The following is a 27,142-nucleotide window of genomic DNA, read 5'->3' as shown; positions in this document are numbered from 1 at the left end:
TAAAACGTGCAGCTTTCATTTGTAATGATTTATATAACTTGCTTATATTGTCATTATTTTTTTAATAATTTTAAACTTTGTTTTATATAATTTAGACTAAAACCAAAAAAGTCGATAGAAATATATTTAATTAAAAGTTTATCGATACTTTAAGGTTCCGTAAGCTCTACCCTAGCAAGCAACTCCGCTTCGGCTTCTGTCAAACGGAAAATGGCAGCGACGAGTGTTGTCGTTCTCGACCGAGGAAATAATACAACTTGTACCGTAAATCTTTTCGGTAAGTGATCAGTTTTATTATGTGTAATCATAATTTAATTTGTGGTGTGGGATGTTTAGTTATTAAATTAATTGATTATCCATGTTTTTATTGTGGGGAGAGTAGCGGCATAACCTTTACTTTTATTATTATTTATTTTGGTAGTGACGCGCGGAAGTTTTAAAAATTGTGATTGTGGATGTAATGTTTGTATCTAGTTTATAATTTCGTGATTTGTTTATTGTTGTGCGCAACGCGCCAAGAGCGTGGTCCGTTTTAGTTAGTTGGTAACGAGTTTTTTCTGAGTGAATAGAATAAGCCGTCTGTGGCGAGTCTGACCTTGGCTATTGGATTGTAGGAAGTAAACTCTAGTTAGGTACTTGCTTTTAAATTGTAGTTTGGTATTTGATGTACTCACAAAAAATATTCATAAGTAATATTCATAACCAGCATTTGTATGAGAAACTAATTGAGCAGTAGTTTTGAATGAGTTCTTAATGATGTTAATATGTTTAGTTTATAATTTTTGTTTATTAATCATACTCATTTTGGATAGTGCTCTTTAACTTATGTTTGTATGATTTTGCTAATATCTACAAGTTGAATCAAGGCCTTAGAATGTAACAGATCCCCTAGGTTTTTATAGCCAAGTTTTTAGGGCTTATGAGCAGTAAATTATTGCATTTAAATCATTATTTTTTAAATTAATAACCTGCCTTATTTCATGGCGCATACTTACTAAAAACTCCCCCAAAGCCCCATGTCCTCCACTCTACCCGTTCATGTCTAAATTTTTTTCAAATATACAATTATTAATACTACTTACTTGTTTAAATCAGTGGGTGATTGATTATTGCATTTCTATAGGCTCAACATAAATAACTCAACACAACTCAAGTAGTCTATCAACACTTTATTGTTTTAAAATACTTTTTACAATTTTCACTCTGTAATTTTTTACTAACACACAATAGCACCACTAAAAAATATAAATTTGAAAGACTTATCATTGTGAAACTCATAATTCATAAAATACTAACCCCCGTTTTTGCATGAAGTTGGGTTTGTAAAACTATCAAGTCTTAGGGCCTTGTTCCATCACTCTCTAATAAGTTTATGATATTTTATGTGACAGATATCTGCCACATAAAATCCCAGAAACCTATCAGAGAATGGTGAAGCAGGCCCTTAATCTTGATAATTTCTATCAAGCAGTTAATTTATGATGATGATGGTGATGGGTATTTCTCCACTAATTGGAAAATTTGAACAGCCCCTGGCAACTTTCTCTTCAAATTATGATGAATTGATTGAACAGTAAAATAAAAATGGTTTTACATCATAAGTATTGTGTATACCTATATAAATGTATGCACACATGTCAATCTTATATCAATTATTTTTATATTAATCATAATCTGGCAACAGGGTACTGTTTTTGTATTCTTGGGACAATGTTTGATTAAAAATATTATTGAAATGACATGCATATTAATTGAAATACTACTTTATTATCATCAATGGTGTAATGATCTTTTTAATTTTAATAGAGAAATCATGCTAAATTGCAACACATGGCTAATATTATCTGATACTTATCAAATTCTGGGTTGGGGACATAACAGGGAACTGTTGGGGTGTTTGAAAAATTGTAATTAAATAGGTAGTTTAATTTTTGGTATAATATTAGACAGGATTAAAAATATGGTTGGTTTTAAAAACAGAAACATTTTTCTTTGACATTTATCTCAACATTTTTTCCAAAAAAAAGCCTAGGACAATGATTTTCCAATTAGTGGAGAAATGCCCTGATGTGTTCCTGTTATACCTCACTAGAGACATAGGGCTTGTAAAAGAGTAGATTTATGTATTGATATTTTTTCCAACCTTTAAAATCACAATGTATGCTATAATCATCATCAGTTGATTGAAAGTGTTTTTAAATGAACCATTTTGTTTTAGGAGCTACGGTAGTATCATGGAGAGTCAACAATCAAGAACAGTTATTTGTAAGGTAAGTCTAGATTTTATGGGTAGCGATAAATTTCAGGGCTCCATACATTATAATTTATAGGAAATAAACTTGCCAAGTGCGAGTCGGACTCGCGCACAAAGGGTTCCATGCTGTTATCTATACAACATTAGACATTAGCAAATGAACAGCAAAATAATCAAGTTTGTTGTATAGCCCCTCTTAAATATTTATTTTATCTTGTTTTTAGTATTTGTTGTTATAACGGCCACAGTAATACATAATCTGTTTATTTTATTTTTATTTGATTATTTATTTTTAAAGTGATTATACAACTAAAGATTCTGTGAATATTTCAAGCGTCTACCTGTTGCCGTTATTAATATCAAGCAAAAAAACGGCAAAACAATCACGTTTGTTGTATGGGAGCCCCCCTTAAATATTTATTTTATCTTGTTTTTAGTATTTGTTGTTATAACGGCCACAGTAATACATAATCTGTGAAAATTTCAAGTGTCTAACTATTACGACTTAAGAGATAGCCCTGTGACAGATGAACAGACAGACAGACAGTGGAGTCTCAGTAATAGGGTTCCCTAACAACCCTAAACCCCTAAAAAAATAACCCTTATTCGTGCTGGGGCACCAACTTTACACTAGTAGATAGTAGAAAACAAGCTAGTGGAAAAATATTTTCAAGGTTTTTGAAGTTGGTTCAATTTTTTGTTAAAAACTTTTTTTTGACTAAATTCTGATTAATATTATTACCAATTGAAAACTTAATTAAAATTGTTTAAGGTTGCACTTAGGGTCGCCATATTGTTGTCTTTATCACCATGGCTATTTGAAAATATTGCTTTTTTGTAATATTTGATTTTTGAACTTGAAAATAAAAGTAGCCTAAGTTTCTAGAAATTTATTTGAATATGATTTAAAGTCTTAAGTATTAACAACAGGTCTCATTTTTTAGTATTGAAACTGCACTCTTAAAATTGCGAGCGTGGCATAAAATCTGACTAATGGTATCTCAATTGTCGAAGTAAAAAAATATATAAGTAACTCGAAATAAAGGCGACTTTTACTACTTAAACCAAAAATTTACTTAAGCGTGATATGATCTTTTCGTCTGGTATGAGCTGATAACCACTATTTACAGGACATATTGTATAATTATGGGGCAAAGTCTTAAAACCCTCAAGACTAACCCACTTTTCTCTTTCGTATTTAAATGTGTTCTAAATAGTCGTAGCACTCACAAATGAAATGACGGTCGTTTTTCCGACCGATTATTGCTTCAAGCAAGCTGATAAATTGATACATATTCGATTGCATAAACGACAAGTTCCGTTAGCACAAATTTTACTATGTATCTAATATTGTGCAATATCTAAATCAAGATAAAATTATATCAATTGCGAATGCTAATGACTCGAATCTTTGATACTACGCCACAGTTACTGCAATTGAAATGCGTTAATTACGCTCAGCGTTAGGATTTGCATGTATTAATTCAAGTGGCATTGCCATGTAGGAAGCCACTGAAGCAGTAACTCACCCGCTGATGGGTTGCGTGAGTATGGTAATTGGGAACTTTGTTGGCGAAGAACCGTACCGAGCCCCTGAACAAACGTACATTTTCTACCACTTTACCAAATGTTAGGTGAGCCATCTTTCCGCTCATTGAAATTGTATTCAGTAAGCTACTAATTTTGTGGATACCGGAAAAAAAAATCGTGTCACAAGTGGAAATTAAATTTTTAATACTTCTCACATACTCGTACCTTCTTTGTCATAATCTCTTAATTTAGGGTGCGTTCAGATGACAACTACATAAATTTTATTCAGGCCGTATACTAGCTAGTAAAACGCTTGTTAGCATGTGTACGGCCTGCCTGAATAAAATGTATGTAAGTAATTGTAAACGCGCGTTAAGCGCTTGTCATCTGAACTTACCGTTAAACCCCACATCTTTCTTGATTTCCCCAAGATATGTCAGCACTTAAAATCTTGCCATCGTCAGTCAGTCACAAAATTTCCTTAAGAGTTTTTCAGTCGCAGCTTGAGCTAGAAAAATAATTCACGGCTGTTAAGAATAGATTATCATGGGTTGGGTTGGGTGTGTTTCCGCTAATTCGGCGGATCACGTCTTTCGTAAATCTCAGTTTTTCACCTCATCAGATTCAATGCCAGAGTAAGATTAGAGGGATTTAAAAACCTTGCTTGCAGTCTCTTTATTGACCATCGGAAAAGAGAGAAATAGAGAGAGTGAGAGAGAGAGAGAGAGAGAAACATTTATTTACACATATTCGATACACATAAAAATACATTAGACTGAAAAAAATAAAAATAACATCGAATAGTATAAAGTGGACCCCACTCAGCATAGTGTTACGGCAAGCCGCAACGCTGTTTTTCAGTGGGACCCATTTAAAAGCTAAAACATATAAAACATACAACACACTATGACAACACGAACGCCAGCGGAAGGAAGTTCGCAAAGAAACTTTCAATCCGGCAATAATGGCAACACTCGATCAGTTTAACCATTTTCGAAACAGTAAAACCTCAACAAGTCAGACCAGGATTGTAGTGTAATATTTACAATAATTTCAATAATAATGATATTGTGATGCATTACAATAACTCTCGATTAACTATAAAAACAGTGCAAAAATGAAAGAAACATTCCTGATTAAAGACTGGGTGGGAACACAGCCCGGCCCAAAAAAAAAGGTACTAAGGGAACGTTTTATTTTCTGTAACATATCTTTTCATTTCACCACTTGATACAACTCTTTGATAAAACAGTGTGCCTCTACCTACTTACCTACCTACACCTGAACGGCCGCACACTATACTTGCAGACAGGTTATTATTACGTTTTACATAGTTATTGAAATTAAACTGTCCTAAATGGATAACATCTCCTTCTAAAAAGCTCTATAGGTAATTGAAAGTTTCCCTGTTCACTTTTGTTTAATTATCATTTACCTGGCTCAAAAAATCCTTAATATAGGGGTCATACTAAGCCATCAATTCAAGCGTCAGTTGTCAAATAATTGATCCCATAGTGCTATACCTATGTCATATAGCAATTAATTCGAAATCAATTTAGAGGCACACGTTTTGTGCGGATGCAATTTGGCGTAGATACAAAAACCCGTCTCCGAGCGCGAGTGGCTCTAACAAACGACCGACTGCCGCTAATGATTCTATGTGCCACACAACTACTTATACGTTTATACAGCTGTAGCCTGTAATATAGCCACAAGTTTATTTCCTCGCGATCGCTATGACGAGTTACAATTCGTTTATTCTTAATTCATGATTGTTAACTGGGATCATAGAGATGTCTCCTACAAAACGGTCTTTAGGCAATGAGCAAGCGGCCTCCATGAATATGCGATGGACGACTTTTATTTGATCTGAGTGGACGACTTAATGAGTCTTCTCTTCGTTTAAAACAACGACATACCTAGGTGTACCAGTTGCCTAAAAGGCGGTTTATTACCTTATTTATAAGGTCAGCAAAAGTAATTATTCAATAAAAATTAAACACGCCCGGAGTAGCAGGGATAGTGCGGCAACAGAGTCCTCGTCCACAAAAAGAGGATGGCACGCGCCTTCTGCAGCTTTAATATCCGATATAGTTTGTACCAAAAAGGTTTTTGTGACTCGCCGTCGAGCCGAACGTGACGCGGCCACTTGACCCTTTTATGGTCGGGATTTTTCGGAGGCCCGGAAATTTTGAAGTTTTTCCACCGAACTTGTCGCAATATTAGGGGAGGAAAAAGTGGAGATATTACGCAACCTTTGTCAACATGACCCAAAAACAATGGTGCGTCCCTAATGTATTTAATTTTAGTTGGGAGCCGCAACCCTGGCGAAGCGGTGCGCGGTAGCTGCGGCTAAAGCCCTCCCTTAGCTCCGTCTTGTTTTTGTGAGCGAGTCTGCGGTCCGGAGTCGCCGGCACTTTCTTCCCGCCCCCTGCCGATGACAAATGGTCCCCGGCCGCCCCTCAGCCCGCTAATGCCCAGATAATTTTATGCTCCCGGTGCACGGATGGGATGACCGCGAGATTACTCCATCGATCGATGCGCGTCAATGAATGCAAAGTATTATTTCTCGGCTTCCCGGCTTCACGGATCACCTGTGTCTGACTGAATCGGATTTATCGACGATTTTGAAGGGATTGATGTCGTTTTAAATGCCAATGGCATATCTAAGCCACTGGAAACTGGATTATAAATATGCCGTCTGTCCCACTAGTCCCATTGAGTAGTCCCATTGTAAATACCGTTATAATAAAATTGATTTTCTTTATTGCCCCTTTTTATTGGTACGGTTAATGTAAGACCGAGTATTTGTCGTACATTCCGGGTCTACAACACACTGTACATTTACTGCATTCTCTTTTTCCCCGACTGCGAAGGAGGGTTATGTGTTTGCCTCGTATGTATGTATGTATTGTCTATTCCTATGTCCTCTCGTTACTACTCAACGGCTGAGCCGATTTTGATAAATGATACGTCATCGGATTTGTCTTGATGATGCGAGTGACACTGGGTCCATAAAATTCTTGAAAAATTAAAATGGCGGATTTTTGGCGCCAAATTGTTAGCTTTCAAACATTTTTTTTTGTTCAAACCTATCAAGTAGGGTATCAAATGAAAGCTAACAATTAACCCATTCTAAATATATATGGGTTATGATAGTTTTAAGCTACCATTTTCACAAAAATATCAAAAAAGTGTAAATAAAACAATAAGTAAAAAATAAAAAAACCCGACTGCCTTAAAAAATACTAAATAGAAGAAAACAAGTCTAGTGGGCTAGAACACTGTGAAATAGCTAAATTAAAGCTCAACAGTCGGGACCCATTCAAATCTTGACGAGCTCAAAAAATCTTAGTACATAATGTGTCCCGACTGTTGAACTTTAAGTTAGCTAGCTTAGTATTTTTTAAGGCTGTCGGGTTTTTTATTTTTTTTATTTATTGTTTTATTTTATTCTTGGAAGAACTTAAGTTTGACATGAACCATTTCATATTTAGAGATCCACGTGATTTAAGTAATGTTTCTTCAATTGTACGGACAAAGATGTCTATTTTCACGTCTTTTGATTAAAAAAAACCGTTGATATTCTTTTACAATAATAAAGTAGTCTTATTAGTGAAAAAGGTCACCTAATCCTAAAGTACCTAGCCTTAACTCTTAGAAGTTGAGACGTGCCTAGAAACGGTGTTAAATTCGAATCAAAAATAGAATGCGACGTGGGTAAAGAATGCAAGGCGTCACCGGCGCAGCACTGCGACCTCCGCGTCTCGGCGCTCGGCGGTCACACACCATTGCCTCCGCTGAATGGTCCGCCCGTCGCTCTTATCTCCAGTTCCCGATTCAATTCTCTTCACACGTACCTAAATTTTAATCTCAAGTTTGGTCAGACAGTAATTAGACTGGTAGACGGTCAAAACTGAGTTAGCGGGACCCTTCCAGCGTAGGCGACTGATACGGTTCACGCTAACGTAATTACGGACTGGCCTATATTATATGACGGTCGAAACCGCTTCTAACAAATGAATTATGGCATCATAGTCTGGATGATATGCCGTGTTTCCAAACGTAGCAGTGTCTTAAACCAAGATAAAAGGAGAATTTAGAGATTCTTTATCATGACATCGGTGACTTTGGCTTATTACTTACTGCTCTTTTGTCTATCGTGACGTTAACAAATCGTGGTGCGTCCAAGTTGTTCCTCAACACGTGCTCAATGGCCGTCGGCGATGAGCAGCGCACACATGTTGATTTTTTTCGTTCCACATCAACGAGTGACATCCAAGACCGCTTATAACACGCGTTAGGTTAGACAGCTATGATAAAATATTAGAACGCAGGGACTCAAATATAAAGCAAAGCGTTCTTTTGTATATTAAAAATAGCTGTAACATCGTATTGAATTGAATTTTCCTTGAAATTGAACTATTCGTTCCCGATTTCACTGATCGGCACCTTGGTAGATTTACCGGACCAATTTGTAATTTAGTAATCCAACCAAACACCCACTTAGAATATTCAATCTCTGATTGGTTAGCTGATTTACTACAATTATCCTTAGGTTTGCAACTTGGACATGATTTATCTCTGGCTATGGTTTCTTGATTTAACGTGTAATTATTATGAAGGAAGATGATTTATTACAATTATGGAACCTGTATGACTTTTGACGTCAGTCATTCAACACCTGACCTTTGCGATGTACAAATTGTGTGTACATATATTTTATTTCGTAATATGTACATAATTGGGAAGCCACAAATTATGCTGGGAAATATCCTTTCTTGTCGTTAGGTATCTAAAATTATTATATAAAAGTTTACAAACGGCATGGTAAAAAATCGTACTTGGAGACGGCAATTAACGGCATTAAAGTTTAATAATACCTGCATTTGAAAATGGTTTTGAGACTAATAAAAATCACTCCTGCAATATAAACCTTATTATCTTATGTCAGTTTTTACAGTAATTTTCAACTTCTCCCATTTATTGGATAAGTACTTTTACGATTAGATGCCGCCTGACGAATGCAATGTTTTGCGAGAAGTTGATTTCGAAATTCTTAGCAGAAACCTTATCCGAATTGGAATAACAGCTCTAAAATTCTCTTCGACAAATTCTAACACAATTTAGGATTCAGTAATCTCATTATGTAGGTATTTCATAACCGCGTTAATCGCTATTTGCGATCATGTTGCTTTGCTTGCACCGTCATTACTTGCTTCATTATCGGCCTACACCTCGACTAGGTGCTTATTAAAAGTTCTATCATTTCGTGATAGTTATGCCTTTTGTTTGATCGGTTCGATTTGGCTTTAGCACTTGAATGCGGCATGACATCATCAGATTTTGTCGTGGCCTTACATGGTCGCACTCGCACCGTGTATGATCTATCGACAACTCTGTAAGTACTTGTAGACAGCTGAGATCGTGACGTGATATTTAGTTCGGGATCCGGCTATACATGGGCTTGGGCAAGCTCTACGTTGCGCTTTGATTAGGTTCAAAGCTTTTAATCTCAACATGCGGTTTTGTTTGATTTTCTTCCATCGTAAATTCTAGAAAATGTTACGTTACTGAAAAATCTCCCAACCAAGGTTTGGGATTGGAGAATCTGTATCTTGAATTTTCTATATGCTAAAATTAATTAACAGTACGTTAAAATACATACTGATAAAGATGGACTACTTTGGTTGAATAAAAGCGTCAGTTTTGAAAATATATATTCTGAACAGTGACCAGTGAGATAATACACCTTTGGCCTGATCCGCACTTTCCATAAGGTGAGATAGGAGTCAATTATAATTTCAGTTTTATGTAAAAAAAAAACAGTTCTGTAATCGAAGTAATTTAATTACAATCCTTTTTTTTGCGAGATGGAACACCGAGAGCGAGTTTTTTTTTTCTTAATCATGCTATTTTGTTTGAACTTATACTAATGAAATTTATACGCGCCATTCATACGATCCTTTACTTAGTTCGACCTTTGCAGCCCCGCCTCTTCATTGCGATACCGCCATGTCTATTCTATTACACTTTTCTAATTCAATTTTGATTCCCATGTACATTTATTAACATAAAACATATTTACATCCACCCACAATACTCCCACTCATTAATCAATAAAGATAGTTCTATGAATAAACATAGAAGCCAGCAAGCGCAGGTTTAATGTGTTCTAGCGAATTAGTGTATCTCAGGCATGGTCGGTTGCATTTGTCTCCCGAGGTTTGTAATCGGCTTATCTTCACGGCTTGGGGTGGCGTTTGTAAATTGGCGCTGTTAAGCCGCAGCCGCAGCACCGGGGGCGGAGTCCCGTCTTATTAATCGGCTGTCCGGAGCATCTGCGGACGTTGTGTGTACCGCCGCTGACCCATGAGGTGAGGGCGCGACCACTTTGTTCTTGCGGTGTTTGTCACTGTCCTCTTGTTGTTTACGCTTTCGAATTTGAGAATAATATAATGGACTGCAGAGGCCATACTGCCAGACTGCTTGGCTACGTTACGATTTAAGTGAATAAAAACAAAATTGTCTGACAAGAATGTTATAGCCCAATGTTAAGATGTTTGGGACAAGCTAAATATTTATGAGAATATTACGTCCTGATTTTCGTTCTGCTCTTCCCGCCCTGAAACGGGAAGAGGTGTGAGTGGGAAGCAGTAAATCATGATTAATTTATGCATTCGCGTGGTCGATCCGATATTAACCGGAGAGAGGTAATAAAACAATCCCGTAATTCCGATTCCGATTAGGTATACCTACTACAATAAATTCTTACTCTGAATCGCAAATGATCTGTTTGTGTCAGATTAATCATATTTACATTAGTTAAAAGAAACACGAAGATAGCAAAGTTTTTTTGTATTTATTAGATATTCAGTCTTAAATATTGCTTCTTCTTTACAAAGAAATATTTATATTGATCTACAAACGTCCGGAACGTCCCCGCAGGCGGCGACAAGACTACTTTAAATGGAGACTCCAGAATGCCTTTAAATTACCTATTAGTAGTTTGCTGTTGTAAACAACAAGCGATTGTAGATCCTATTAGATCTTTATCTTAACTTGCATTAACAAATTACATGTTCCTTCGTCAAAATGCAAAGAGCATTAATTAAAATTTATTCATGTTCAACTGTATTATTAATGTTCCGTAGGTGCCTATAAGGCTTTATGTGTACGAGGAAGTAACTCAACTAATCATACGAGCAGACATGAGTCAGGTATCAATCAAAAATTTGCTCAATAACAATTTTAAAATACATTTGCAAGTCTTGGTTCTGTTAGTTAAGCTGTAATGAATGTTAGAGCTTTTAGATTATGTTGAACTTAGTACATCAGTTTTAATGATTTTTCCCATTTTATAAACAACCTACTTGAATCTATGTATACAGATTGATTTCGATTAAAATCTGACGTAGTTGCCTTAACATATTTTTTCAGAAGGGACATCCTCATTTTTAATTATTTAGATTACCAGCCTCTCGAAATATAGTGCTATTTAAGTTCATCTAACATTATAAAATAAAACCAAATAAATGTATCATGTTAGGTGAATATCTATCTTCTAATAAGAAACGAATTAAGCATGAAACAATTTGAAGGCGCATGATTCACCATTTCCCTCCAAAAGTGTTACAAAATTGGTACTTAGAGTAAACACGTGCAAAGCCCATGCTCGCCTCCTACGTTTTCCGGGCGCAGTAGCCAAAACACTTTCAATCCGACCACGGCCGTGGTGCCCCGAAGGTTACGGCTCTAAGGCTCTATCCGACCACTTCTAAACTGCAATACCAACACGTCTAACTGACACAGAGCCAAAAAATACAAACAACCACCTCACTTAAATACTCCGGTTTTCTTAAACACGTTTCACATAACCAAGGGCTTGTCTTGTTGGAAGGCGAGCGAGAAAAACTCAAGCCGAATGGGGTATAGATCCAGATAAACTTGAGTTGTTCAATAATGATGTCGGTCGACCCACGCTTTACTTGGCAATTAGTAATTGTATATTTTATTCGGCCCCCCGCAAAGATACAGTCTTAATGGAGTCTTGGACATAATGTGACGTTTTTGCGTTTCTGCACTGTTTGTAGGTTTTATCATGATTTTCTTGGCTTCACATTTTTCAAAATAAATGCTATGGTTAGGTAAGGTTAGGCTATCAATTTTGCACTTTAATTCTCAGACTAGCTTACCTACTTCTCAAATTTTAAAGGTTATATATAAATTGCCTAGTGGCAATTTACTTATTTATTTAATTTTATTTGTAGACTAGTGTCTACATGCGCTGGATTTTAATTTCCTGTGCAGCCTTCGATCATGTCTCCCTGTTTAAAATGCCATAAAATATAAGACACTTTCTTTTACACATTTGTCACCATACGACCCTTTGGTATAAAATTAAAACATTCAGGATTAAGCCATTCATAAAACCTAATGAGCCATTTAAGTATCGGTAAAAGATACCAGTATTTCATGAATTATGCTAATTCACTGTATAATTTCAGTACACTTTCGTGCTCCGCTAGCGGCGCGACAAATAATTTAATTATATTAGGTAGTTCTAGTTAATTGGAACTCGCTTTAATGTCAAATGCTGTTGAATGGGCCTCTCCTACCGGTTCCTTTGGCAGTTAATATTCCAGGTGGCCCGGACGCATCCTAAAACAATCTAATTGCACCCTATTCACTTGTCGCATCTTTTATGCGACCTTTAATTTGTTGATGCTCGGAGTAGCTTCAGCCCTTTGTCCATTATGTTTTTCTACAAACCAGTTTACGTCCTCTTCTTAATATGTCAAAGTAACACGCTTGGCTGCGAATCATTAACTTGGCCGCGCCTCAAAGGTTTTACCACGCTTTTTGTTTCAGGTAAATATACAACTTTTTCACAACTCGCTACTGGTTGAAGTAATTAGAGGATTCGTTCATTATTATGAAGGGTGGTTTAATACTCATATTGCGGATAACGCTTTATCGATGAGTTTATCTGCAAAAATGTGATGGCTCTGTGAGTGCATCATGGAGTTGAAAAAGTAGTTAAAAGTAAAGAAATAATGAAATAATATTTCTCGGGTGTTTTCTCGAAACAATATATCATCTTTATCAGTAATTTCACAAAAGTTGTATAGATTACAAATATAATTTCCTAGCAACACCCGCTAGGGCTCACTTGAAGCAATATTAATGGGAATCCATGTATGGTCACAACAGGTTACTAGTCTGTTTGTAAATTGCATCTTAATGTAATTATGCAGAAGCATTACCTATCTGTTCAGTAGTGCAGTAGCCGCACGGCGTGTTCTGTGCAGGCGGATGCGTGCCGCGAGAGGCACACATTATGAATGACTAACAATGTTGAGAAACATGATGAGCTTCATATTTAATCAATATTTATGAAAGCAAAGAACAATGAGAATGGGACCCGCCGCGAGAAATTGTCGCGGTTCATGGGGTTTTTGCGCAATTCTCTGATCAGGTCGGAGGCTGGCGCTGGCGCGGATTAGCGGTAAACATTGCCGCGATCGTTCAATGTGGCAAAATCTAATTACAGCAAGCGATTCGTAGAATATTGACGGATCTCAATAGAGTCGTGTCAAACAATAAAATTCTCATGTAAGTTACCTAGTATGAACACCTTTTTAAGTTAACTGAATCGAGGAATAAAAAAAAAGAAATAATAAAATTGTAGTGCGTCTTCTTTCTAACGTTCGTGTTCTAAACGCCTAGTTTTGCGAAACTGCTAAATTTTGGGACATTTGCAGCATTTTTTTTTAAATCAAGTTAGTTTGACAGTTCCATATATTTTGACCCTGATAACTGCGCTTTAACTAAAACTACAGTCTGTTCAATATAGGAATGGACAGAAGGAAAATAAATTTATTAATTTAAACATGTATTAAATAAATTGCATTTTTTTAGTATACGGTCTAAACTTAATTCTAATTAAAATATCGAAGACGTCAATATTGGTTTCAATTATTCATTAACTAACTGTTGCCCGCGACTCCGTTCACGTGGAATCCGTTTATTGCTATCCCGCGGGAACTATGCAATTTTCCGGGATAAAAACTAGGATTCTATGTCCTTCCCCGGGACTTGTACTATCTGTATACCGAATTTCACCTAAATCGGTTCAGCGGTAAGGATGTGAAGTGGTAGGTAACAAACAAATATAGGTACAGTCAAGGGCAAAGATATCGACACGGCCAATGTTGCAAAAATATGTATACACGGCCTTAATGTCAAGTGCATAAAGTCGTGTATACATATTTTTGTAACTTTGCCCTTGACTGTACATACTTACAATCTTTCGCAATTATAATGAATATTAGTGAGATTAACTTTGCTATTTTTCAAATAATAATTTAAATACAATAAAAAACTTTTCCTATTTATTTTGTTAAAAACAGAAACGTCTTCCTATAATATAAAATACCTAAAGAGGCAGAGGTAAAAAACATTCTGCAAGAAACGGAACGTTTATAATATTGCTGACTCAATAACAAAATGAGTCGTAATGTTACTTGAATAAATTAATTTAATTAATAAATATTCTGTACATTATTTATAGCTTTTAATCGCCAGTTTGGATCATAATTTAATCATATATACGAATAGTTAACTTTTCACAACTAAAGCATTGCACTAAATTTGATGAAATTTGGAATTGAAAAAAGCTTGCGCTTGCCGCTTTATAGCAGAAACTACGAGTAGAATATTTTTAAACAGGGAATGAGAGCGGATGAGTCCACGAAATACAGTTATTAAATGATGTATAAATATAAATCTAATTAATATTATGTAGAAATTAAGTATTAATATTGTGTTACTTTGTAAGTACATTACGTATTAATCTACTTACAAAGTAAACAAAATTATGACTTCATCTTATTTCTTATTTTATTCATCATCATCATTATTACGACTCCACAAAAATTATTTAGAACCTTTTCATCTGTGACCTTCTAGAGTCTAATGTTATCCTGAATAAACTATTAAGTTGATGACATTTTTTGCTGCCCTTAATTGCAAACTGCTATTTCTTCGAAATCGAATTTGGTGATATAATTAACAATTAAAAGAAAGCATTGAGCTTGAAAGTTATATTTATTGTCGCTATTTATCTGGGACAGAATGGCAGAATGAAACAAGTTTTTGTATAAAAACTCGGCTGATGCCGAAGCGGGAATGTATCGGCCCAGCGACCGCTCATGAAGGAATTTCATCCGGAATCTCCAATTAAAACTTTATCTAGTGAGTTCCCCTACTGATTCGTGGAACCGTTTCGATTGCACTGCCCAATTTAGGGTTCCTCGCCACCTGAGGACTAGGATGCCATGATCAATGAAACTGGGATAGCGCTTGTACGCACTCCGCTATGAGATGAGAACTGAGCTTGTACGTAGAACAGATTAATTGATTAATGATTATACAATTTTAACGGCCAAGTAGGAATGCATTCTTCTTGCTTAACGGCATATCCAGCAACTGCATTTTATTGGACCAGTCCTATTTACGGAGATCATAAAGGGGTGACTACTATACATGGCATTAGGAATAATGTCACTTATTTACGTACCTGACATTATATATGCAGTTGTTTTAACTAATTAAAGTGGCTTCGCTGATCGCATAAATAATGGCGTCGATATTTTAATTGTGGCTTTTATGTATAGGTGTAACTTTATACAGGGTTGGATGCACTTTGTAAGAATTACATTCTTTCATGTGAGCTCGTAGTTAACCGGTCTCTTTTATAAATAACATAACATTACGTTTATGACTTTGTTTTTAACACTCGTTTGTGATGATAAACTGTTGGTGCCGGCCCCCTGGGTATGATTGTGACATGAACTCATCCAATGTCTTGCGATGACTCGCGACTCGTCTTGAAGTGTCTTCACAAGGCGCGCTTGTCAGCGGTATCCACTCGCGGCAGACTCCAAAATGTTTAAAATGGCATAAATAATTTATACTCGCCTTGCTCTGGCTGCGTTTTTGTCGCGTCCGACCTGTCCACTGATGCATTTATAATATAAGGGTGCTTTTTGCAGCGTACCCGGGCCGTGTTGGAATGCAACCGCTAAAATTGATCTTGTTTCGACGTGAGTCGCAGAGTAATGTCGATGCTGTGTGGTTAGCGGACGGTATTGCTGTGGTTCTGACGAATGCATTACTGTGATGTAGTGATGAGTCGTACTAGGCCAAGTCTTCCAAGTACGCGTCTACAAAAGACTAGGTCCACGAGTATTTAAAGATAAAGATAAATATCATGGGACACCTGACACCAATTGACCTAGTCCCATTATTTACGAGTACGCTACTCAATAGGTAAAATAAGCATTTTTGTGAAAAAGTGTACAGCAAATAAGGGCATTTTAACGCCATGAATGAAGCTAAGGAGCCTATAGGTACAGTCCTGCATTAATACCTTCCACAGCGGAGCGTACAAAAATGAGAGTAGTATCAGATATTTATGCACGCTTAAGCTTGATTTAGAAGTCACCGAGTTGCGAGACTTTGAGAACTTTTTGATTTGAGAGAGAGAGAGAACGTTTTGATTTGAGTAGCCGTACTTAAATACTGGTACTTTAAAAGACGCTCGGGCGGGAACGCGTACTTTGTCGTCCATGATAAAACCTATTCCCGTAAATATGTCTCACCTCTATTGTAATGGTCTGAACGTTCGATAAAGACGTGTTAAAGCATTATACTCGTACCAGTGTGCTCTGATGATTGCTACGCATTTTCCTTGCGATTACTGTTGGATACCTGGATGGAAGTACAATTTCAGCTGGGAAAACTCCTACCCGTTTGGTTTTCAGACACACCGGTAATGTCACTAAATGACAGTAACATGGTAGATAATTGTAAAGAATGGATTCGTTGTGGGTTTTCCTAATGATGTAAGCGCGAGTCACAGGGTCAACGGATGAAAAATGTAAAGCTATTTACAGTAAAATTAGTTAATTTACGGTTTTCCATTTTTGCTGTAGGTAGATTCTTTAGGATTTCACATTTGAATTGGAAATATTGAATTAAACATGCAAAAAGTTTTCAAAGGAGTTTCTTACCAGATTTTAATTTTTCATTCGATTTTTTACGTTATTGTTGCTTTTAGAGTTTCGTAAAAAGTTCTCGTTTTTTATTCCCTTCCAAGAGTTACCAATTCATAAAACTAATAAAAAGCACGTCTAAGGTTTCTGAATCATAAACTTTTCTTTTGAAATGAAATCAACGGATTCAAAGTTAAATGTCGTTATTTTTGTAACGTCTATTAACTTTTTTAACAAAATATTTTTCTCTTTGATTTCAGTAAACAAGCAGTTTTCGACGGCAAAAGAGCGATACGAGGAGGGATACCATTTGTATTTCGTAAGTATTATAGAATAGAATATAAATAAATACGTTTAATCAGCCAAAATAAAAAAAAACACTATCAAGTATATAAGTCACACTTTTGAAAGTTGGTTCCCCAGTTGTAAATATTATTTATTACCTATGTAATATTAATATTACTAGGTTTTATCCGCGGCTTCGTACTTGTACAGCATTTACCTATAGGTTTTGCAGATGAATTGAACTTCCGCGATTTCGCAAAAAAAAACGAAGGAATATCCACAAAAACAAAACACATAAGTACATCGTGGATTTCTACAACGTTAAGTACAAAAAAAAATCATGTCTCTAATTAAATCCTAGAAGTTGAAACTTTGGGATTATATCCCGATCCCGTTGGAATATCGGGAATAATCGGGATGTATAAAATAGCCTTTGTTTTATTCCAGGCGTCCAGATATCTTCATATCGAATTTCATCCAAATCCGCTGGTCGTCCTACTAAACCTGACAAAACAGGTTGTTTATCCCTAACTCTCGCCCGACCACGAAACGCGCGTACTACGCGGAAACGATACAAAAGTGTATGGAATGGAGAGTGATACGTATCGTTTTGTTTCGCCGCTAACATAATACCTTTGGTCATTGTCCGTTTTTTCGCCTGCCCTGGGAACACACTATAGTCTCAAATAAATGTAAGTCGGTTCCAGCTTTGTACATGCCAAATACGTCCAGCTATTTTAGCGCGAAGGAGTCACAAACATACACTCACACATACGCACGCTCTCACAAATTTCGCATCTACACATGCGGTAGTGTGTCAAGCCAAGTTCAAGCTAACAGAACTGGCGAGCAGCACCGTGTGTAATTTTACCCGAACCATTTGGAGCCACTTTTGACCCCCTCATAACTCAAAAACTATTTCACATAAACATATCAAATTTGGGTCATTTAATGAAACTTGTGAGATAAATTATGTGCTCCAAATTTCATAAATACACCTCAAACGGTTATTTAGATATAACATCCAAAAATCGTCATTTTTATCACTGACTCACCTATAGATCAAAATTCTAACCCAGTTCCAGATGACCTACAAAGTTTAAATTTGGCATACAGATAGGTAGTTGTGCAAATACAAAGAAATAAATCAGAAACTAGTAAATTTTTATCATTTTATTATAATTTTTAAATTAAATTATTTCTGTACAAAAAGTAATGATATCCCATCAAAACATAAATGTAAAATGAGAGCCAAGTTCAATATTACTATATATGCCTTGATTGTTGACTTTGACGACAAAAGAAGTGAGATCTAAATGGGTGCCAAGTTCAATGGTTAGTCCTGATATTTATTTATAACAATATAAAATATCATTTTTTCTTATAACTTACGATAATATATTGAAGCCTAAGGTCGGACTTGGCTAGTTTTCATATATACGAATTATATTAAGCCTTCGCAAGTTTTAAAGCTGTAAGTTCTTATTTTATTCTTCCGAAAATTTGGCTTGCTGGTAGAAACTAGCCAACAACGAACATAGGGCTCTTTAGTTTTAGTAGACGTACTTAATAATAATTCGTAGGTATATGAGAACTAGCCGAGTCAGACCTTAGGCTTAAATATATTATCCTAAGTTATATAAGAAGAAAGGATATTTTAAGTTATAAAATATTTTATATTGTTGTAAATACATTTCAGGAGTGACCATTGAACTTGGCACCTTGGCACCCATTTAGATCTCAAAGTAAACAATCATATATCATAATATTGAACTTGGCTCTCATTTTCCATTTATGTTTTGATGGGATTTATAATATACTCAGCGGTACAAAATTTGTCCCACTCTACCTACATACAAAATTACCTATTACTGCATTAAATTTGAGGGCAAGATTTTTTGCCGCTCAGTAAATTTTAGTAGGAAACACGTTCTTATTTAATTACAGTATGTATACCCATTCCACAGTTCCTACAAGTTTTGCTTAGTGCGAAATTAAATAATCGAAAGTCAATTATTCAATTGTTTTCATTTAATGACAAATAAATGGTCGGACCATCTTACATGTGCATATGAGGCCTAACGTCCGCTACTAGGATCCATACTTTACCTAATTGACAGGTGTTAAATACGTATAAGGCTTTCAATTCATTAACAGCTTGGTCTCTTGAATTAGATTAATACATTAAAACACCATGCATTCAGAGTTTAGTGTTGGTATTTATTCATTAATTGTTAAGTATCTACTATTTGACTTATTTATTATATCTACTATACCACAGTCTCTGGTTATGGCTAAGTTTTATAATTAAGGGTGCTACTGCGTATTATTTATTAATTATTCAATTTAAATAAAACTTTACGACCTATTAAATTAATTACTGTACAGTGGAGATCATAAACTTGTGAGAAAAATTTTGATCATAAATTTCTGAACACGCTTCTGCGACATTAACAATAGAGTCGTGTTCAGATATTTTGATCAAAATATTGCTCACAAGTTTATGAACTCGACTGTACATATGACTTCATTTTATGATGCGTATAAAAACAACTGGAATTCAAGCATTTTATCTTAACGATGATGGTGATGGTTTAGTTGCGGTCGAAGTTCAAGATTTAGGGCAGGGGGTCACGATCAAAAGTTTCCGTAAATTCTCTTTTTTGCAGTAGATTTGTAAAAAAAAACTTATTATACTTTTTGTTGACTTTACTTGCATTGTCCTACATATCCGTACCTCCGGTCGATGACATTAACCGTTGAGTCCCTACCTGCGGAGACGATCCTGGCCGGGCAACCAGTATTTCACTACCAGAGTATTGTTACCAAAGTTACATAAGACAGACAGGAAGCGATCGAAAAATACCAAATTTTGTTAAGACGACTTACAAACTCACATACTTACCTACTATACTAACATAAGAACGTTGGGGGTTACATAAATACAGTACAACCAGAATGTTAATATTGCTCAGGACTCTTCGGTTTTCTAAATTTTCCTGAAGATTCAAATAAAAAAGCAAAAGAAAACCGACCTTTGTTTCGGGTTCCGAACGAGGAACGGCAATAAGTCTCATCACGCATGTTGCAGCTCAATTCGGACAATGGGCGTTCGGGCCGCAGCACGGGTTCGCGCGCGTGGCTCGCTGGCACGTGGAGAAGATGCCGGAGCGGCTGCCCAGCGGCGACGTGGAGGCGGTGTTCAGCCTCATGGATGACGACTTTACGCGCTCCATGTGGCACTTCCAGTGAGTTGATCATGTCAAAGTCAAAATATCTTACACACACTGTCACACCTATGCATACAACACAACACTACAAACATACACAAACTTACACACATACGCCATAGATTGTAAGAAATTTAGAATAGGTAAGTCTAAAACTTCATATTTTGCTATGTAAGTCAATACACCTAACTCTTAATGGGGAAGAGCGCTGCTTATCCTAAAGCATACAGGTTGTACCTATTTAGGAAGTAGTGTCTTAGTTATGTGGACAATGTAAAAAGATGTCTTGGAAATAAATTATTATTATTAAGTATTATCTTTTTCACTTATCATGCTCGTAAAGATCGTGTTTATGCTGGATCTAGGCGACATAAAATGATTTTTTTATGCTCTAGTGCATAAATTAAAATCTTCGTCTAAGACCAAGGTATATTTTTTTGATAATTTTTATTTAGTGAAACTAAAAATCAATCAAATCAATCAAAATAAATTAATAAAACTAAAAATTCATAATTAAATAGTAATGGGTGAAAAATAAAAGGTACATAGTAAGTGAACAATTGTTTCCATTGTTGCTATTTCATTTCCTCGCGATCAAAGTAAAAAGCAGAGTGTAAAACTCGAGCATTAAAACCCATTTCCCCTCGACGTGTCTATCCACCCTCGCCGTACCGGTAAAATGGCTCGTTTTATGCTCTTGTTGTACAATCTTCTATTTTAATCAAGGCAGAAGCCTAAAATGACAGAAAAAAAACCACTGGTTTGGAAAAACCTTTGTTGGAAAGAATCCGGCAAGAAACTCAACGAGGTATGATGTTTTTTTTTATTCGACTGGATGGCAAACGAGCAAGTGGATCTCCTGATGGTAAGAGATCGCCACAACCCACAGACACCTGCAACACCAGGGGATTGCAGATGCGTTGCCAACCTAGAGGCCTAAGATGTGATACCCCAAGTGCCAGTAATTTCACCGGCTGTCTTACTCTCCACGCCGAAACACAACAGTGCAAGCACTGCTGTTTCACGGCAGGATTAGCGAGCAAGATGGTGGTAGCAATCCGGGCAGACCTTGCACAAGGTCCTACCACCTGCAATGCAAATGATGATGATCATAATGATGTCGTCCTATAGTTCGGTAGCGTGTAGCTTTGATATAGGGTCGCAGTGGGGACTTCCAGTGAGTTGTGTCCACCGAAATATTCATCAGCAGACAGCGTTCCACTTGCAGACAGATCGAGACTTCTGCTGACCATTACTAGATTCGGTAGTTGAATTGAAATTCTGGACTTTTAAGTAGGTACTAAAGTTTCATTGGAATTCCCAAAAAAATATGTCATAATCTTAATTTAGGCACTTTGCAAGACGCACTCGTACAAAATGTCATGTCTCTAGACTGCTGCAGCGCTACTACGAAACTCGATACTCGAAGTTCGTGTCGTACCGTCCCTCTCACCGCCTCTCGTATTAAATAGTATAGGTAAGTGTCAAAGGGACCGCACGACACGAACTTCGAGTTTCGAGTTTTGTAGTAGCCCTGCTGATAATTCACTCCGAATCCTGACAGCACGGAAATATCGGAAATATAATCGGAACTTTTTTGTTTGTTTGTTCGTTAATCTATACAATCCCTATGATGGCGCACCGCACATTAGATGGAGAAATTGAAATAAACAAAAAAACGAGAAACTTTCGAGACGAGAGGCCCTACAGGCGCAAGGTCGCCGACATCTAAAGGTAGCATTCCGATATTGACGACCAGGGCGACCAGCTACAGCGACAGATGAGTCGCGATTGTGCTCGTCTGTCGCCTGGCGATCAGTAGCATTTTAATGTCAGCGATGGCGACCTGCGACAGTCAACCGACGTTGGCCAAGTTTCCTGCCTGTGTCATAAACTATTGAGGAGTTCCCTCCTGCCTAACCACCATAATTTAACTATCAGTTTATTGTATTGTCACCGAACTTGCATAAGTATGCCACAGCTAAATCGGATACCAACAAAGTGTTGGAAAAATGCTTCAGTCACATTACACTATATCCGCGACATTACAGCCGTAACGTGTCTCCACAGGTTCAGACTGACGTATCGACTGATTCTGCGCGAGAAAGAGCTCCACTTCAACATCGGCGTATACAATCCGAGTAAGGAGCTCACCTTCAGCTGCCAGTTGCTGCTGCACACCTACTTCAAGGTTCCCGACGTGCGGCGCTGCCAGATCACCGGCATGCACGGCTGCATGTTCATAGACAAGGTAAAAGGGCAGACTTAACCCGGCATAATTAAACAAAAGGACTTCAAAGAACTTCCTAACGAGTCGTGATCCCAGAATATCTGTCAAAAATGACGAATAATTGTGACCAGGTCAAAAAATCCCAGTAACGGGTCCAGTCCAGTGTTAAATTAGATATATTCCGTATTCGGATTTATTATTTGTTTTATGTATACGTACAACACAGTCTATGGAAAAAAAGCAAATGGGGGAAAAAGCGAATCCATTCCATTCACCATCACCCATGGGAAGGAAAATACTGGGACATAATAATATTGGGTAATTCATCTATACAGTCCATGAAACAATACCAAAATAATAATACCTAACTGAATAACTCTTTTTCTGGGAAATTTATTTAAAAAAGATATATTAATTTTTGGAGAATTTTACGGTCTCAGGTTCGATCGTCGGGGCAGATATTTTGAAAAATACGAATGTTTATTCTTGACAGTATATGTATGTGTTTATCTCATCCATAAGTACCTATGCCTAGTACCCATAGTATAAGAACATTTATCCCGCGATATTTATCTAAACGAGATGTGTCGCTTGGCCAGACGCGGGAAGGCGCCGTGTACCAGGAGACTCGCGAGGTGGTGACCATCAACGAGTGGACGGACCGCGTCTACCAAAACACCATGCAAGAGCACATCATCACCAACGTCGTCAGCGGCCGCAAGATGCGGATACAGAAGTACAACTTCCCTGATACCGGTCAGTTTGTTCTCTATAAACCTTGGCGCACATTATCAGAAATTTCTGTCGGTAAACCCTTACTTACTTCATTCCTCCTGACACCGGATTAGTCGTCACCTTACGGTAAATAACGAAAATAATAAATAAAAAAAACCAGAGGTAGCGCAGAGGCCTTATTGTCTAACACACTTAATCGTTTTCACCACTTATTTCTGTCACACGGTATAAGACGAGGTTAGAAAGAGATGGTTAATGTAATCGCGAACGTCACCGCGTAAAGCCGGGTCTCCACTGAGCGAGCCGCCGCGCGTATGCGTAAGCGTATGAGGCATGATTTTGTTTGGTATGTACAGGGCTCAAAATCCGCGCCGCGCGAAGCGGCTCGCTCAGTAGAGACCCGGCTTTTGACAATCCGGCCTCAGGTTAAGGAACTCTTTGTAAATGAGAGAAAGGCCCCTTGCCAAAGCAAAATACCATAGACACGCAACTATCTACTTTAGCTTGGGATTTCAGTGCGTTTCCCATCCAACAACACATTCTGCGATGAGTATCTAGTTTCAAGAATCGTAATTTAGTATAGTTAAAGTTAGAAAGGTCTTTACGACATTGACATATGATTGATTTTTACTTGGCTCGTTTAACAACTATTTTCACTACATCTAGTAACAGCCTATTCACATAGAATGTTTAATACCGCAGTAATCTGGAATCCGTGGGCGGAGTACGCGAAAGAAATCCCCGACTTTGGCGACGACGAGTTCCCCAACATGGTGTGCGTGGAAGCAGGACGAGTCGCCGCGCCCATCGTGCTGCTACCCGGTACCGCCTTCGAAGCCAGCCAAATACTGCAGGTGAGATCGTTAATCATCGTCAGCTGAAAGAAATCCACTGCTGGACATAGGCCTCTCTTAACGAACTTCAAAACACGATGACCGGCCCTGCACCGCCGAATTCCGGCGACTTTTGACAGCTTACTTCATGAGTCCAACTTATGGGACCCTACGTTTCGTTTTCCGGTACGTGGTCACCGCTCAAGAACACATTGGCTCCCTATGGGTGTTTAAAGAGGCTCAAAAGAGTAATGGAGGACCTTAACTTTAATTCTCACATTTGCTTAATTTTATTCCGTCCCGTCAGTGATGAGAAGCCGAATGTTATGTACGTCACTTACTGTGAAGTGTTGCATCCAAAAACACCTACTCACGCTTCTTTCACTCTCTGAGTAGCCCCGTTGCCTAACATAGATTTAACTACACGCTACTAGCCCCTAGTACCCTTTGCAAACAGACACTAAAAAGGCGCATTTTTTTATTTTTCAGGTCATGTAAGCAGTTGGCGACACGACTGTCATTCAGCCGTCCACCCGAGCGATGTCAATTATGGACAGTTTCTGCATAATATCAAGACAATATTGTATGGGGCTATCCCGGTTATACTTTCTCCAGGTAAAATAACTTTCTGTACCACAGCTGTATAATTATCGACGCAATGTCTAACGCGTATCCATTTTTATTTCGTTTCGTATGAAAGTTGTTTGTAATAATTGGCGAAAACGCAAACGAAAAATAACACAGTTTCATTTCCTTTGTGTTATATTAGGGCCGCACTTGCAGTTGTATGTTAAAGAACATGAGAATTTATCTTCCTTATGAATAATTTCGTCTTTCTTGTTTGCTTGAGTGTGGTCTACGTTATTTTTTTAGTTTAAACATCTCTAATTAAGAGATTTTCCAGTAATCATTATCTACTTGATTGTTAAAGCATTTGTTACTATTAAACTCATTAAAAATCCCAGGTAAAATATATGTAGTTTATAACATTCCGTTTGTCCAATAACTCTTTACAAGTTTAGTAGTGAATAGTAAATAACTATAATAATGTGCCGCTAGTAGGGCTGTTCATGGTACTATGAACGTTTTTATTTAAATTAGGTGTGACGGGGTCTCCGCACGATTCCACAATTCTGTGAAATTTAATATTGTGTTTATTTCACGCTTTAAATTTGCTATTTCATGTCCCAAAACTTCTCGTTTTAAATTTTATATTTGTCGTGGCTCTCGAAAAGTTAAGTTCTTTTTAGCTCAAAAAATAATAATATCAGTCAAGTTAAAGATGTATATCTAGGACAAAAGTGATGTCACGTCTAGACTAGGTTTTTTTTTGGGAAAATGATTTTTTTACCCCATACTTAGAGAATAATATCTAGTTGTACTAAAAGTCAAAGTTGCCCATAACTGCGGCTGAGGTTTTTATTGTTTGCCTAAATAAGTATCCTACAATCTCCTAATATCTTGCCAGTCTTATCTTAATAAAATTATTCGCAGTTAATTTGTTGTAAAATTGTTTAATTTCGCTATAACTATTTCTTCCTAAGTCTTCCTGCTTCTTGTTCTTGTGATATACTTGTTGTTCGTTTAGCTTTAATGTCATTGAGTTAGGACATCTTTTAATGTTACTCTGTTTCTAATAATGTTCAAACAAATCAATGGGATTTCAATATTTTCCCTTGTTTGTATCATAGTCAGTGCTTAAAAGAACTCATCACAATATGTAAACAGCTGTAACACCAAAATAACTAAAAGGTCTAAGTAAAAGGAAGTTGGGTAGTACTGCAACTTCTACTGTTCGAAAGAAATTTAGACTGTTATTATACAAAATACTCAGCCATTGTTTTGTTTAATTATTAACTTGTTGTTGCATCAGTTTAACGGATGTTTTAATATAATGGTTGTACTTATACCTACATTTAGTTACTCTCGGATGGGGCAGGGGAAGCCATACTATTCACGTAATAATCAAGTTTTCATACTGTCTAAGTTTCTCTTGCCCCAGTCAATAGTGTACCGTTTATTTACTACTTATTCACTAACGTATTTTACTGACGATAATGCCTCGTACGATTTCCACTATATCAGAATTGCTGAAAACATTCCGTAAATTTTTAAACGTGTGTACATAAGCGAACGATTTGTACAAATTGAAGTGATTTTTTTTATTTACATTTTTTTATTATGTACTTTTTAATTTGAAGAATTTTGGAGGCTTTTAAAGTATACGATGATAAATGTAAGAATATGTACTTAGATATAACGAGTTCCTTGTTTTTAACGATATACGGACAAGTACAACAATACAAGTGAGTGTTTGAAATAAATAATAATAGCAGTTTTGTATTGCTGCATGAACATTGTTTGAAATCATCATAGTTTTACTTGAGTTGCGAACTCTGTCGCAACTCAGTGTTCAATAATGTTAAAGGATTGTATTTATGTTCATAACATAGTGAGAGCTAAGAGCAGAGCTGGATTATTTCCGTTGCCAATTCAGATAGCATCAAATATTAGGTATTATGATTGTACAAACGTATACGACATATCTCCAATAAGTAATAATAATAAATACTCTTTAAAGCCGTAAAAGTGATTTGAAAGACTCATTTTGTATTGAACGTAAGCAGACATGCTGTAAAAGCTGTAAGGCAGTTTCCATTTAGCATAGCTCGCCGGATGCCGTAGCATGAAAGCTTTGTAAGTAACTAGTGATTTGAAACATCGAAGTTAGCAACGAAGTGTACTTCAATAGGTGCAATAAAGTGAAGTAATAAAATAATCTTATTTGTTTTATTTTAGTCCTTGTTTAAGCTCTAACCACAGTACGAGACACTACCACAGATGGACACATTTAATACTAGCTGTATATTATTTTAGAATGAGATAAAAATACGTGATTCTAGTTTCCGACCAAAACTAGTATTTACAACCCAAACCGAATTTCAGTTTATGTACCAATTTAGGCCGAAATCGAAACTTTATTCGGT

General features: G+C 36.7%; 1 protein-coding gene across 1 annotated transcript; it reads left to right on the top strand.

Annotated features, from left to right (window-relative positions):
- Nucleotides 1-201: 201 nt before the first annotated feature.
- On the top strand, nucleotides 202-26,934 carry LOC141437739 (uncharacterized). Its single transcript, XM_074101228.1, has 8 exons — nucleotides 202-277; nucleotides 2,219-2,270; nucleotides 17,103-17,161; nucleotides 20,219-20,375; nucleotides 22,428-22,608; nucleotides 23,187-23,343; nucleotides 24,025-24,176; nucleotides 24,645-26,934. Exons 1-8 carry the CDS (start codon nucleotides 211-213, stop codon nucleotides 24,651-24,653), a joined length of 834 nt encoding a protein of 277 aa, XP_073957329.1. The 5' UTR covers nucleotides 202-210; the 3' UTR covers nucleotides 24,654-26,934.
- The last annotated feature ends 208 nt before the right edge of the window (nucleotides 26,935-27,142 follow it).

Source organism: Choristoneura fumiferana, chromosome 18, assembly GCF_025370935.1.
Source record: "Choristoneura fumiferana chromosome 18, NRCan_CFum_1, whole genome shotgun sequence".
Lineage (NCBI taxonomy): Eukaryota > Metazoa > Arthropoda > Insecta > Lepidoptera > Tortricidae > Choristoneura > Choristoneura fumiferana.
Note: the sequence above shows the minus strand (reverse complement) of the source record. Positions and strands in the feature narration are given on the sequence as shown.

What these genes read in the sequence shown, in the direction of transcription:
- LOC141437739 (XM_074101228.1), top strand. Translation starts at nt 211, where the DNA reads ATGGCAGCGACGAGTGTTGTCGTTCTCGACCGAGGAAATAATACAACT. An exon ending in TTGTACCGTAAATCTTTTCG is followed by an intron (nt 278 to 2,218) that starts GTAAGTGATCAG and finishes ATTTTGTTTTAG; the next exon opens with GAGCTACGGTAGTATCATGG. An exon ending in AGGGATACCATTTGTATTTC is followed by an intron (nt 17,162 to 20,218) that starts GTAAGTATTATA and finishes CGCATGTTGCAG; the next exon opens with CTCAATTCGGACAATGGGCG.